The sequence below is a fragment of the Trachemys scripta genome, chromosome 21 (assembly GCF_013100865.1).
Source record: "Trachemys scripta elegans isolate TJP31775 chromosome 21, CAS_Tse_1.0, whole genome shotgun sequence".
NCBI lineage: Eukaryota > Metazoa > Chordata > Testudines > Emydidae > Trachemys > Trachemys scripta.
Genome location: NC_048318.1, coordinates 13,763,253 through 13,779,159, shown reverse-complemented (window position 1 = coordinate 13,779,159; position 15,907 = coordinate 13,763,253). Strand labels below are relative to the sequence as shown.

The 15,907-nt window shown below is 46.6% G+C and overlaps 2 protein-coding genes across 2 annotated transcripts in view; one reads left to right on the top strand and one right to left on the bottom strand.

Moving 5' to 3' along the window:
- Window positions 1-15,907, bottom strand: part of BCO2 (beta-carotene oxygenase 2) — an 86,885-nt gene that overhangs the window by 56,851 nt on the left and 14,127 nt on the right. The window lies entirely within an intron of this gene.
- Window positions 496-14,173, top strand: IL18 (interleukin 18). Its single transcript, XM_034754572.1, has 6 exons — window positions 496-613; window positions 7,910-7,983; window positions 8,775-8,783; window positions 10,058-10,210; window positions 11,913-12,058; window positions 13,541-14,173. Exons 2-6 carry the CDS (start codon window positions 7,917-7,919, stop codon window positions 13,757-13,759), a joined length of 594 nt encoding a protein of 197 aa, XP_034610463.1. The 5' UTR covers window positions 496-613; window positions 7,910-7,916; the 3' UTR covers window positions 13,760-14,173.

Below are 15,907 nucleotides of genomic sequence, written 5' to 3'. Positions count from 1 at the left end.
GAAGGAGCACGCCTCAACATCTAACCAATGCCTCAGCATGATGCTGGGGCAAGCTGCTTGTCGGAAGTGCCTTCTTTTGGACAATATAGAAAACCAAAGTCCGGAAGATGTATGGTCATTAAAGTGCCCCTGGTACAGGAGAAAGCAACTGTTAAGATGTTACTTCTGGTGTCCTGGCTCACTTCTGATTTGGGTGATTTCATTCATTCCCCCTGACGCTCCAATTGGATGGGGATTACTCCACTCCCTGTGTCGCTTTGAGCTGTCAGCTGCTGTGTTCCACCCCAGAGGAGGCTGCATTTCAATCCTGGGTGAAGCGGTTCCTGGGTCTGGTTTGCAAAGCGCGTTAGGATAGAGAAATGCAGCTTCCTAGCAGTAGAAACAGGGCAGGAGAGCAAAGGGCGGGACTGGCTTGGAGCATCGCTGGGGCTAAATAACCCAAGGGCAAGTCAGGGGCTCTGCAGGGCCGGGGGGGCTGAACACGACGGGCAGCCCCCGCCCCCGTCCCGCGAGCAGTCAGCGTGCGCTCCGCTCTCCCCGCCTCCAGCCGGGCTGCCCTTCCCTCCCCGCCTCTCGCTGAGCATTGCGCTCCGGACTCGGCTGCAGGAGGCAGGTAGGGACCGCTGCCCGGCCTCGGGGGTGGGGAGCGCCAAGCTGGCGCCAGGGGGGATCGGGAGCCAGTGGTCCGGCCGGTCTCCCAGCGCCCCTCTCTGGCTCTTCCAGGGAGGGATGCTCCCTGCGCGGGTGCCTCTAGGCTGGGGCACTGGGGAGGAGCCCCGGGGGCTGGGAGAGGCGACCATCGGCGGCGAGGGGCCTCCCTTCCGCCCCGTGCCGTGCCCCGGGGAGACCGCCCAGCCCATCGGCCGGGCTTCCACCCAGCCTCGCCGCTTCTGCGAGTGCTGCTCCCGAAACCCAGCCCGGGCTCGCTCTGCCCTCATACCGCTGCTCAGCTGGCGGGGGGGAGGCTGCATCTTCAGCAAGCCAGCAGCCGGCTAGTGCCGGGAGCAGCCTCGCCCTTCTTCCCCCAACATCGACCTTCGCTTTTAAAACACCTCCCTTCGAACCTGTCTGGGAAAAGGCAGGCTGAAAAGTGAATTCAACTATATATCCAGACAACCGATTCCCAAAGGGGTCCACACCTCTGTTCGAAATTGTTTAGGGGTCTGCCGATGAAAAACGGTTGAAAACCTACCGATCCAGTTCATGGGGGAGGCTAATACGTTTTATTAAAGAGCAGGATGGGGGCGAGAGCTCTTTTGGGCACTGAGATATCAGCGTAGAAGGGCTCAGATAGAGACTTCCAGTGAGAAAACTCTGGCCCTGACCAGCGATCCCCTACTGCTTTGATTCTGACTCCCACAGTCCGCACAGGGGAAACCTTGAAACGGATGAAGAGTTGTGCACTTCCTGTCCTGATTTCAGAGTAGCAGCGGTGTTAGTCTGTATCCGCAAAAAGAACAGGAGTACTTGTGGCACCTTAGAGACTAACACATTTATTAGAGCATAAGCTTTCGTGGGCTACAACCCACTTCTTCGGATGCATAGAATGGAACCCCACGAAAGCTTATGCGCTAATAAATGTGTTAGTCTCTAAGGTGCCACAAGTACTCCTGTTCTTCTTGTCCTGAGTTACTGACCTACTGCACTGGGGCTTGCATGGGGCTCGCTGGGGCAGGGTCTCTGCCCAGAAGCTCTGGGGAGGGTGGAGTTTGTCTATCAGTTCACTTTAGAATGAAAGGCGCTCTAGACATGTAAGAACATCTCAAGATGAAGCTCACAGGAAGTGTAGAGCCCACAAAAGCCACACAGATTAGGGCAACAACCTCAGGTTTGGAATCGAGAACCAATTCCTCTCTGTAAATCTTGGAGTCACACACATTGACAAACTACACAGATCATAAGCAAAAGTGAGATGGAGATGATTTTGCTTTCACAGCAGAGCCTCCCAAGTACATGCCTAAAGGGACTCCTATAGCAATAAGCCCAGCACAACACCCCATTCCTCTAAAGCTGAGGGGGTTTGCTTTGAGGTTTACATTGGTTCAGTCACCTTTTGTAGAAGGGTTTTTTGTTTGTTTTGTTTTGTGGGTTTTTTTTTTTTAGTGTAAAAAAACCTTGCAAAATAAATGTTTGCTTATACCAGGGGTGGCCAAACTTATTGACTCTCCAAGCTGCATATGACAATCTTCAGAAGTTCAAGAACTGGGCGCGACTGCTAGGGTAGCGAGGCTGAGGGCTTCAGCCCTGCGGGGAGGGGATCTTGGGGCTGTGGTCCAACAGGAGGTGTCTGTCTGGACTTGGGGCTTCAGTCCTGCTCCTGCTGAAGCCCCGAGCCCTGGCAGGAGTGCCCTGCAGGGCTGAACCTTGACATCCCCTTCCCTGCTGGGCAGAAGCCTGAGGTGACCGGGGGAAAGGGAAAGAAGACATAGGACCATATGCTCTCCCCCCAGATTTTTGCCAGGATTTTCAGGCCCCCTCCCTGCACAGCAGCTGCGGGAGCTGGCAAGCTAGGCTGTGGGGAGAAGCAGCAGCAAACAGCTCGGAGCTGCAGGGAGAACCGCTGAGGGTAAGAGGGAGGGTGTACCTGGGAGGGGCATAACTCAAGCTGTTTTGGGGGGAGGAACCTTTAAATTGTGCCCACCCACTCTCAACAGGCAACCATCCTCGCTCTGGCACAAGCCCCTAGCCCCACCACCATGCTGCAGCCAGGGCAGAAGCCCCTAGCTCTATCCCCCATCTGGTAGGCGGAGAATGGGGGATGCCTGGGGGGCTCCACGAGCCACACTTCAACTGTAAAAGAGCAGCAGTTTGGCCGTCCCTGGCTTATACAGTAAGAGGCAAATGCTGTCCTCCTCATGGAGCCTTCACTTAAGCATTTAACAAATATGCCCAGGTTTATTAGTAACGTCAGTCTGCATTGTTATGGTGAGTAGGGTGGGGAGGCAGATAAAGTCCTGGCTGCGTGGAATAGGTTTGAAGGAGGCCACTCCATGTGCTCAGAGCTGTTCACAAGAGAAGTAAGGTTAATGTGTATTTTAATAAAAGACTAATCGCTGTACAATTGCAGCATTTGGTTCATCTGCCAGTAATGATGCTGTGGTTTTGGAGGAAGTTGGCAGGAAATGTGGCAGTCTAGCATCTGAGGATGGTTAGTTCCATGTAAGAGAGTGACATTTAATAATACGAGAACAATGTGGAAAAAGCGTCAGTTTGAATCTAATTTGTGTAGAATTTCTCGCCCTTAAAAAGATGCCCCTAATTAGCTGACTTTTAAAATAAATTCTGTGTGCTTTAATTTATTTATTTAGATTTGAATAATAAAGGATGCTCATAAAATACTGAATCATAGAAATATGGGACTGGAAGGGACATGCATAGGTCATATAATCCAGTCTCCTGCACTGAGGCAGGACCAAGTATTATCTAGAGTCCCTTCCTATAGGCATTGACCCCAGCAATTAGACTTACAGTTGCAAATAGTGGCCACCTTACACATACAAATAATGAATTAGCCACACACAAAAGCACTTTCCGTCTCCAGATCTGGTGTTTGCTGGTATGATTAGATTTACCAAGGAAACATTACTGTGGTTTAGTGGAAAGGCATCTCAATTTGGAGGTGCCAGGTGTGTCACCTCTGAAGTATCAAACCTGCAGGGCAGCTTTGTTAACCTACAGTTTTGCTCATGCTCTCACCAGTTTACAGAAAGGCCTGTGTCAGACCAGTGATGAAATGTCTTGCAGCATTTCACAAAGCCAAGAAAATAGACCTCGCTGTTGCCTGAGTCAGTTTTCAGAAGGGTTTTACTTCTGTAATTTAAATAAAGCAACCAAGCACAGTTAATTCCAAAATATAGTTCAGAATACAGACCAAAGAGCACGTTTGTGTTTCACAAAGATGAGAAAAATGGAAAGTAACAAGCAGGGAGGGTTTTAAACCATGTGAGGTAACCTGTGCTGTGTATAGTTTGCAGTATCTTTAATGGTAAGCAAAGCTATTAAGGATGCAGATGGAGGTTTCCCTATGGCAAAGCGGCACGGAATCCAAAATCCCAGTAAATCCACAGTGCTTTGGGCTAGACTTTATCTCTTCCTACCTGAGTTGAAAACTCATTGTCAGAGTGGGCTGCTATTCAAGGCTAGCCATAATGAGGGATTGGTGTTCCCCAGAAAGGCATTTAGATTTATTCTACCATCAAACTCCCCCATTTCTTTGTATAGTTACTCTGGGTGCCAATTTGTTTTCCTCTTTTGTCTGTGTTAGAGGTAAAAGCAGCAAGTTGAGGACAGTTCAATATTAGGATATAAACCATTTGGTTATAATCCCTTTACAAAGTATTATTAAAAGTAATCAAAAAAGGCAATTTCTAAACACTCAGGATATAAAAGCCAAGTAAGAGTAAAATGGAAGATATAGAAAAAAAAGTAAGACGAATAAACAAGCCTATTTCAGAAGGAAATAATACGTTCAGGAAAACTCATAACTGCCTACTGCTCCTCATCTAGAGAGAATACCCAGCGATCTGCAGTCTCTCAAACCACCCTGAAATAATTCTCCATTTAGGCAAATTATTTGACACCCACCATATGCATCCTTCACTGCACCACTTATAATTGGGGCACAGAGGAAGAAAAGTGTTGGTATCTCCTTCTTGCACATATCCTCTTTTCAATCAGTGATGGTGAAAAGTGGGGGTACAGAATACAAACCTATATCCCCGTGGAAGCCCCACTCTGTGCAAATTTACCAACCTAGCTGGCATCTTGGAAAGAAAGTTCCCTTACAGGGAGTATTCATGAAATCAGGCCCACTCCAACTCCTTTTTTTCAACTCACACCTTTTTGTCAGCTGTCTGAAATGGGACATCTTGATTATCACTACAATAATTTTTTCCCTCCTGCTGATAATAGCTCATCTTAATGAATTAGACCCTTAGAGTTGGTATGGTTTTCATGTTCTCTGTATGTATATATATCTTCTTACTATATGTTCCATTCTATGCATCCGATGAAGTGGGCTGTAGCCCACCAAAGCTTATGCTCAAATAAATTTGTTAGTCTCTAAGGTACCACAGGTTACAAAGTAGCAGCCGTGTTAGTCTGTATCCGCAAAAAGAACAGGAGTACTTGTGGCACCTTAGAGACTAACTTAGAGACACAAGTACTCCTGTTCTTTTTAAGGTACCACAAGTACACCTGTTCTTTTTGGGGATACAGACTAACACGGCTGCTACCCTGAAACCTTTCCTACAGCCATATCAAGTTAGCTGAGCACTTCTCATAGAAAATCCTTCTAACACTTATACCAAGTTGTAGTTTGCCCATGAGTGGAGAATTAGTTAACTCCATCTGAAACCTCAGTGAAAGCAAGTTAGATTATGAGATATACTTTTGGAAGCATGCATGAGTTACTACAGCATTCCCCAACAAACAAACTAGAGCCATCTCACATCATTAGTGTTAACAGGAAGAGGGAAATGATTAGTACATTTTTATAGAACATTTCAGAGAAAGTTATGTACAGTGTGAAAAATTCCATATACCTGTAAAGAATTCAGCATATAACAATACATAGTTAGGTACCTCATCTTGGAGATGACAGATTGTGGGTTTACTTCTACAGCAATATAGCCAGAGAGCTAAGAAGCTAGTTCTTACCCTCCTTATATGCTTACTACTCACTGTGATTAAAGTGTGACCAACACCTCTGACACTGGAGAGGGGAATATGACCTTTTGGGAACTATAATTTAGTAATTGATTTGTTTGTAGACACTTATTGGCAATCCATTACAGAAGATTGTGTCTTGTTTCTAGTTAGTTAGCTAGACAGTTAACCATCTAGTGAAGAGATCCCATTGAGGATGTCTGTCACCCTACAGTTCATGGTGATTGGATCTACCTAGTTTTCGATATATTTACTTACGTGAGGAGTCTCAAGCAATAGGAACAGCAATCTCAATTGCCAAGAGGAAGAACAAACACTAGAGATTTCATTAAGGACATCTGAAACTGGGCGTGTCTGAAACTCACTCTTCTGGTAGAAAGCAACAGAGGGTCCTGTGGCACCTTTAAGACTAACAGATGTATTGGAGCATAAGCTTTGGTGGGTGAATGCCCACTTCGTCAAATGCAATGTAATGGAAATTTCCACCCACGAAAGCTTATGCTCCAATATATCTGTTAGTCGTAAAGGTGCCACAGGACTCTCAGTTGCTTTTTACAGATCCAGACTAACACGGCTACCCCTGAGACTCTTCTGGTAGAGTTTAGTCACTGCTGGATTAGCAGGAGAGCAAGCAGGAAAAGGTTAAATGTAGCAGTACTCTAATGGGCAAGAGTTTTAATGCCAACTTTTGCTATAAATTAGCAGATCACTTCTTAAACTGTACAATAGTTTATTTTTTGGGGGGCACTTTAGCTTTTAAAAGCTCTTCTATAATATCCCAGCCTCTTGCCAGACCTGGTGTACTGCACTGTGCAACCAAGAAATGTGCCCATGCATACGCGCCTATGTCTATTGGTCTCTCTCTTCTGGTCACCAGAGTATTTGGGTTGCCACCATTGACAACTAATAGTACTAACAGCAATGGAATTGCTGATCTGGAATCCTGAAACTCATGGGTCAAATCCCGGGCAAGACAGATGACCACATCCCATACGCCTTTCCTGACATGCTCCTAGCACTGAAGACAGGGATGTTTGTGACCTGCACAGAGTCTCCTCAAATCAACCTATAAAATCTGATGTCAAACAAAACAAAAGAGGGTGGGTAGCTGTATGTAAACTGAACAGGCCTGGCAGTTTTATGGCCATTACTGGTCTGGGCACATGCGTCAGCAGCAGCTCTAGCTCACCTTGCCTTTAGGTAGGAGCGGGCAAAGTCTACTCATCTGATCACCATATGTCACTTGAAGAGGCTGTTGCACAGCATGAACCTGTAAGAACATGAACGATCTAAGCACACCTCCGTAGTTTCAAGTTAGCCATGAAGGCAGGGGGGCGGAACTACAAGCAGGTTTGTGGAGATAATCTCCAGGTTTGAAGATGTAAGTCTTTTGGTAAATAAAGTTTGTTATCCTCTGGGTGAAACATTTTAGCCTCCTCTTCTAGATGTCTGCTGGCTCTCTTTAAAGAGGTCGCATCAAGGTCATAGAGCCAGAATTCAACTTGGACTAAAAATATGGTTAAAAACCTGCCCATGAGCAAATTTCTGCCACTGCAAAATAAATTACACCCCCCTTCCCTGCTGGGAGCACTGTACTAGCCCAGTCCCTAAAACTTTATAGGTCACACTAAGATCCCATAGGATCCCAAATTGGAAAGAGTAAACCAAATGCACACAAGATAACGTAACTTTTTGCAGGCGCAGTAGGGAAGATTAAATGGTGACATGGCATTTTGCTGAGCTATCACCATTTTAGGTTTCTTATGAGCAATTCATTAAGTGGGTGACATTTACAAATTTGTATGAACTATTGTTTAATTACCATAAAGCACTCCAGGCCTTAGTCTTTGTTGCCCTACATCTTGTGACCTCATTTACCCCACAAGAGTGAAAAAGTGTAAAACAGAATCAACCCATAATTCTAGTATTTTACATCCAGTATACACTGGTTTAAATGACACAAGGTACAAGGTAATGGAGAAACAGATACTCAAGAGTCTATGGCAAGCACTACAAAAAGTAAAATAAAATAAAAATCAGTCTGCCCTCTCCCCTGTACTAAGTGGTAACGTCAGCCCTCCCACTGATGTGTGGTGAAACACTTCCGTCTCCCTCCCAGCCCTGTTGTGGGCATTACTGTGCACCAGCTGAGAGCAGAGAACTGGCCCAAGTTAGCCCTCTAGATCTGGAGGGTGAGACATACTGTTCCCATCTCTGAACCCTTTCCCTTCGATCTGTTCAGAGTGAAGATGAGCTGTGAAGAGATCCGCGTGTTTGCAGTGACATTTGGGCAAGATTCTGACCTCTATTTTGCAGGTAACTCTTGTCTTTTATATCTGGATGGGGTGTGCATTTTGGGATTTCTGTGCAGCTGACCAGCACTTGCCAGGCAATTCAATCCATTGCTCGGGTTGACTTAGGTACTTCTGTAGCCTCCCACTTTGCTTCTCCATAACCTTCAGAGCAATGCTGATCCCTACAGCTTGGCGAATGACAATTTGGCAGGTGAAGCTAGGCTTTCTGCTTGGACAGGGTTCTGGGTCTCTGAGCCAGCCTTCCCAGCATGCTCTTTAAGAAGTTAATGGAGCCAAACCTGTTTCTGGAGATTCAAGTGAACAGTCTAAGGGCTTGTTTTCACATACAGTGCTACAGCGCAGCTGTTCCGGTGCAGCTGCACCACTTCAGGGCTTTAATGAAGCCATTACTACACTGACAGGAGGGCTTCTCCCATCGGCATAGTTCATCCACATCCCTGAGCGATGTCGTTATTTTGATACAGTCTGTTGTGTAGACCTGGCTTGCGCCCTCTATAATTTCAGCTATTAAAATGCTGAATTGTTTTTAAATCATGGTTGTTCTGATTTCACTTCAGTATCCTCATAAGCATCGATCTGGAGCACTGCAGAGTCAGTACCTCAGTTGATGGGCCACTTGCTGCTTATACGACATCTCCAGAGAAAGGATAATGGGAAGGGGTGATGGTTGTGGCGGAAGTGGGCTTTCCAACTGACACTGGGGAATGAAACTGGTTAGAAAATGATCTGTTGTTTGTATACAGTCTAACAGTTGTTTCTCTTCTCCCCTTTCGTCGCTCACGTGGAACACAGATGATGAAGGTAAAATTGAAATTTGCTCGACATTTATGACTGTACTCCACTAGCGCTGAGCTGCTTGCCATTCCCAACACGGTTGGCTAATCTCCCCCCCAACGTGGTGTTCATCAGTGTTTGGTAGTGACCTTAACACACGAATGGTGGGCATGGGAAAAAACTCCCTCCTTCCTGAGTTCATTAAGTGACTCCAGTCAAAGATGTTCTGCAGCTGGAGCAGCTCACCTGGCACCCAGGTGGCTGTGAGGATTGGGGAAAGGCCACCTATAGGGTACTCCACCCACTGTCCTTACCTGTATTCAGCCGTCTCTTCGGAAGTCTAAACTGGAAGAGCAAATGCACATCCTGGGCCATCTTCCAATGACAGAACATGGAGAGCAGGGCTCTTCAGTCTATCACATGGAGGCTGCTCCCTGAGCACAAACTGGTTGGTGGGCAGTTTGGGGACGGGAATAAAGATGGAATCCACTCATCAACTTAAGACCCTGCTGTGATCCACCAAACGCAGTAAGCACCTAAACTCACTTGGTGCCTAAGTTTTTCAGAGTAGAAGGTTCCCTAGATGCCTAAGTTTCTGCCTCTAGGGCCCACACTGCTGCCTCACACAAGGCGTCCAGACACCTACCTCCCACCTAAGCCCCGGAGTGATTCACAAACTGGGAGACGATAGGTGGCTGAATGCCTCACCCAAGAGGCCCAAGCCAGCTGACGCCCTCTGAGTACACCTCCTGAATCGGCCCCATTCAAAATCCAAGGGAGGAGGAGGCGGTGACGGTGCTGCCTCTGCCCACTCTATAATTTCTATAATGAAAGAGTCATTTGGCCAGAGAGCAAGAGAATGAGTCTAGCGCCCAGCTCTTTGGACACCCCCCTGAGGGGCAGAAGCCCCGGGGCCAGTCCACCTGCTCCAATCACGCTTTCATTATTTATCCATGATGGAACAGCTTCAACAGGAGAGATGGAGGGAACCCCACATCAGAATGAATATCCCATTCTTCAGTGGTTAGCACATCCTCCTGAGAGGTGGGATACCCCTGTTCAAATCCTTTCTTCCCCTCTGTCAGGGAGGGGGGAACTGAACTTCCCACATCCCAGCTGAGTGCTCGAACCACTCAGCTAAAAGTTATAAGGTGGGCACCACCAATCATTTTGTGTGGAACTAGATCAGGAGACAGGCTAAAGGGGCTTTCTGGCACTCTTTGGACTATGCCAAAGTCCCTAGTTGTTTCTGGGAAGAATGGAGTTAGTTGTGACTGTCTGATTAATGTATATATTAAAAGGTCTGGAGTGCGACTACTGGAAGAAGGCAAACTACGCTCTACAGCACCAGATCTTTCGAAACATATCTAATCAGGTACTCATGGTACGGCCAGGACCAGAGAATGCTGTCATGAGTGTATTTGAGCCTATGACAGATCAAGAGATGACACCTGGTATGATACTTTTGGCTTCTACATGTCCTATAACCATTGCCCTAGCTCTTCATTCCAGGTACGCTTTTGCCCCATGTAGCTCTTGGATTACCTCAGATAGACCTGAGTTTAGCAACAGGTTCTAGTAATTGTAGTTTGTCCTTAATGCCAGCTAAGAATAGAGCTAAGCTCACATAAAAGACATCAATCCCCTCCAGAAAAGATTTTGCACATTTTGGGGGTCAGCCAATCTGAGTACAGCTTCACATCACAGCAGAAGCCAAAGATCAGAAGTTCTAGCTGTGGGCAGACAGAAGATCAGGGAATTCCTCCGACCCCCCTGACAGTGTCCTGAACCACACCCATGAAAGAGGCATGTGGCTCTACAGCCTGAAACGAAGCCCAGGGACTAGGAAGGTGCTGCAAAGATTTCTAAAGCCACCAAGCTGGGTGGACCTCTGTCGCAAGCTGTCATAACTATAAAGGGAAGGGTAATAGCTGTCCTGTGTACAGTACTATAAATCCCTCCTGGCCAGAGACTCCAAAATCCTTTTCCCTGTAAAGGGTTAAGAAGCTCAGGTAACCTGGCTGGCATCTGACCTAAAGGACCAATAAGGGGACAAGATACTTTCAAATCTTGGGGGGGGAAGGCTTTTGTTTGTGTTCTTTGTTTTGGGACGGTGTTCGTTCTCAGGGACTGAGAGGGACCAGACATCAATCCAGGTTCTCCACATCTTTCTAAACAAGTCTCTCCTATTTCAAACTTGTAAGTAAATAGCCAGGCAAGGCGTGTTAGTTTTCCTTTGTTTTCTCAACTTGTAAATGTACCTTTTACTAGAGTGTTTATCTTTGTTTGCTGTACTTTGAACCTGAGACTAGAGGGGAGTCCTCTGAGCTCTTTAAGTTTGATTACCCTGTAAGGTTAATTTCCATACTGATTTTACAGAGATGATTTTTACCTTTTTCTTTAATTAAAAGCCTTCTTTTTAAGAACCTGATTGATTTTTCCTTGTTTTAAGATCCAAGGGGTTTGGATCTGTATTCACCAGGGAATTGGTGAAGGTCTCTCAAGGCTACCCAGGGAAGGAAATTAGCCTTGGGATGGTGGCAGCGGACCAGAGCTAAGCTGGTAGTTAAGCTTAGAAGTTTTCATGCAGGCCCCTACATTTGTACCCTAAAGTTCAAAGTGGGGATCTCAGTCCTGACACAAGCAAAATTCTGAATCCCCATTTTGTATTAAGTGTCAGTGAGAAGCATCATTTTATATTGAACATGCAAGGCAATGTATCTGGCACTTAGAACAATTAGTCAGTCTCTTTTGGTGTGGATCAGCACCATCTCTACATATCCCCACTTTTTTCAGTTATTTATTCAGTGCCAGATTTTCAGATCCTATTTACATCCAACATGAGAAGGAAATGCAACCCTCACCTTATGCATGTGCTCCAAGGGATTTGCACACTGACATCACACTCTCTAGCCCTTAACTGTTTTGCCCACAGAAGTCCAATTGAATATTTGTCATCAGCAGCCACAGGACAGTACACAAAACAAATCCCAGCTCCATTCAACTGTAAGGAGGGCCATGGACAGAGGCTGCTTGTGGTGGAGTAGTAAGATGCCTGGATAATAAAACTGTTGGAACCCCTTTACATCTGTTTTTAAATAGCCGTTTGCAAACTCTTTCCGCACAGGCTCCTAATAGTAAGTACTTTGTGTTTAGGATGCGGAGTGCACTTCACCATCCACTATTATGAAGACAACAGGTTTGAGGAGGGGATGTCCGTGGCATTCAGCATCCTGGTAGAAAACAAGACTTACTGTATGTACTGCACACATGAAGGTGGGGAAAAGACTGTTCGATTTAGGGTAAGTAACTCCCTCTGTGTCCAGTGTTTGCCTTAACTCAACAGTTACATCAGGAAACCAAATTAAGAAAAAAAAAAATAAAACATGCTAGATAGCATTTCTCAAATGTGGCCACTAGGGGATTTTTCTGTGGCCACAACAGCCTCCTGGGTGTGTTACCCGGGGTTCTTTCAACGCAAAGCTCTTGGTAACTTTTACTCTGTGCGAGGAGGTGTCAGGAAATAAATCAGGGGAGACACGGCCGTCCGGCCGATAGATGGCTGAAACAGGGCAACACAAGAGTGCTTTCACTTAAAGCTAACCTTTATTTAGGCTCAAGCACTTACACACGTCCGCAACAAGATTAGTAAAACATCCCCAACCCTTGATAATTACCAAAGCAGAGTGTGGCTCTTGAGTGGCACAGCGGCAGCCCATCTGCAGGTGGGGAACACAAGATGCATCCAGAGGGAGAGACCAGTCCCGAAGAGTCCCCCATCTCAAGCTTTTCCCCCTTATGCATACATTAGTAATAGAATGACTTGTCCCTTAAAGAAAACTTGTCAAGCAAACAGTTCCAATGGGCAAGCAAGAGGCTCCTTCTGATTATTGATTAACCAGGTGTGGGTTTTTCCAGAGCCTGCAGCCTTGAGATCCCATAGACATTCCTGCTCTTTTCAAATGCATGTATCAGCAACTTTAACACAATTTTTATCAGGAAGGATGCAGGGTCAAACTGCCCTTTCTGAGGCACCCAAAACCCCCTTCCCTCCTGCCTTGGTCAAGCTGAGACTGCTGAATGGCCAATTTACAGCTTGCTGACTAGGCTGTCTTTAACAATAAGCCATAGTGGTTTTAATCACTTTACTGGTTTGCCAAAGTCTCCGTGTACAGGCGGAGATGGGGATGTGGGGGCATGCAGCAGCCCCTCCCTGTAGCTTCCAGCTGTTGCTCTTAGATGCGCTGCCTTGATGTTTGCTGGCACCACCAGCAGGGGATTGGGGCCATGCACAGCACAGCCTCCTGGGGACTCCAGGCAGCACATCTTCAGGCACATGGGGCCGTGGTGTGTGCTCGGTGGGGGAGGAACCTTCAACACCGTAGGCACCTGGTGAGTTCCCAACCCACCTTCCCCGGGGCAGAAGGGTTTCGGGCTTCAGCTCGCCAGGGCTCCAGGAGTGGGCTTCAGCCCCGGGGCTCTGTGTTTAAGCCTCCCCATCCCCACTCCCGTGGTGGGCTCTGGACTTCAGCCCTCCCCAGCTCCAGCCCGTGGGACCAGCTCTGGGCTTCAGCCTTGCGGCAGTGGTGCTCCAGCTTGGAAAAATTGTCAGAGCAGCCACCAGCAAGAGTTGGTGGTCGCACTCTGAGGCAACCAAAACATTTGTTATGAGAAACCCTCTGCTAGAACATGATAAACTGTTCTTGAGTTAAGAGATGTGAAAACTACAGATAAGTGTCAAGTTTTTGCACTGGTAGTTACTCTGCATATTTCCTCCATTTCAGGAAGAAGAAGTTCCCAGAGAAATTCTGGAAAACAGCAGTGACATCATCTTCATCCAAAAGTCAGTTTCACCAACAGACACACAAGCATTCAAATTTGAATCTTCACTAATGCGAGGATACTTCTTGGCATTTCAGAAAGTAGAGAATTTAAGCAAACTGATTTTAAAGCGATGTGATGAAGACTACGTGGATGAATCCACACATATTATTGTCCCCTAAATAAACTGATTTGATAATGTATCATACACAAGCAATTTCTTGGCCATTTTTATACAACTTTTATTACTATCTCTATGCTAAACTGTGTAACCCTTCTCTGTAACCACTCAAACACACAGCCTCTGGACACTGAGTTAAGTTCCTCAGGGTCTGTGCTGAGTTTATTGGCTCCAGGATTGATACTTTTCAATTCTTAGCTGCAGCTGAGAGCAAATATAGAAACAAAATAAATTGGTGGACATGGAGCTTAGGAATTCTATAATCAGAGAGATTAATGTCTGTTACTAGTTACAGCAGGGCTTCTATGGTAAGGCTGCTATTTACCACAATGCCTTCTCCAAAAAAAGCTAGTCTTTGCATAAGATTGTCATTGCCAACTTTTTGAATTAAGTATTAAATTTGGAATTAAATGAACCTTTTGATTTTTTTTTTAACCAAGTGTCCATTTGTGTCTCCCTCTATCACAGCATTTAAAACTGAAGTAGGTTTTGCAGACTCCGATGAGGAAGACTCACTGTCTTTCTCTCCATCTGTGCCATAACAGGATGGGTCTCGGTCCGGTCCGACAGACTCCGTTTTGTACTAGGAGCTGACCACATGGCTAACCTTGTCAGCCTAGGCACATAGCTAAAGGGGAAGAAACTGTATTTAAAAAGGGGGTGTTATCAGAGGCTACATCTCCCCTACAAGGTAGGGGTGTGATTTCCCAATACTTGCCAAAGCTAACACACAAGTACAAATAAGTAGCGTAGCTGCAGCATCAAGAGCAGCAGCAGCATGTCTTAGCCATGCTGTGTACAAACACTCCTGAAACCCGCAGGTACGTACTCAGCCCTGCTACCCTAGCTAACACTCATCAAGCTACCTAGCTCACAGTTAGACATAGCCTGAAAAAGGTGGGCTGTCCATCACCCTATATCAGGGGGAGGGACCCTGCCTAGGCTAAATGCTGTCCCAACCTCAGACTCCCAGAAGGGTGGAGGTCCAATTAGGGGAGGAGGCATCTCAGGACTTTTATTTTACTAGCTCTCTGGCACTTTATAAGAGCGTTGACTGTTAAGAAACTTCTTGGCTAAGCCTGTGCTCCTTGCTTTCCTATCACACTGTCCCCAAAAGGGTTAAACTAGCATGCAGAGTGCCCACAACTAGGTAGAAGTGGGGGAGGGAGGGTGTGAAAACGGTGGGAAGTCCGAGATACAGGTGCAAGGTCTGAGGCAGCTGGACTGCAGAGTGCCACATCCTGAGGAAGGGGTTAGACAAGAGGGCTGAAGCTGAATGTAAACTCTACACCAAAGAGCTAGAAACTGAGACTAGCCTCAGCCCAGACCCAGTTGTCTTTGGAGTACACTTCTGACACACCTGTGATCACACGGAGGGAGACAGGGCTAGGCTGCAGCACCACCTCCACTACTTAGGGCTAGTCTACACTGGGCTTGTGTAGTCACGGCAGAGCACTGGGAGAGAGCTCTAAAAAACCCACCTCCATGAAGGGGGTGACTCCCAGCGCTGGTGCTTTACAGCGCTGAAATTTGCTGCGCTCAGGGGTGTGTTTTTTCACACCCCTGAGCGAGAAAGTTTCAGAGCTATAAAGTGCCAGTGTAGACAAGCCCTTAGTAACAATAACAACCACTTTATAAAAGGCTAGAAATTTGCATCTAATGGAGTGGGGGAGTTGCCCCCCCCCCAACCGCAGGCATGGAATTTGCCCCTCCACACATGGCTCCACTAGTGTGACTGGAGCTGCACCCCCCAAATATAGAAGTCAAACTACACCTATGGGGGACAGTGAGTGTGAATCAATTCAGAGCAGGCTCTCACCCCTATCTTTCACACCAGCCTCAAGAACGCAGCTGGGGCCCATTATCATTCAAATGTTTATTGTGCAACAGTTGGCAAAGATCCCATAAATGACTACAGATGACTCATTTCTAGGTCTATTGCATCCTCCCAAGCAGGAAGCCATTATACTGACAAGTATCAGGGGGTAGCCTTGTTAGTCTGTATCCACAAGAACAACAAGGAGTCCGGTGGCACCTTAAAGACTAACAGATTTATTTGGGCATAAGCTTTTGTGGGTAAAAAACCTCACTTCTTCAGTCACTCCTTGCTGTTGTTATGCTGACAGGCAGCCAGCAGCAATCACTATTT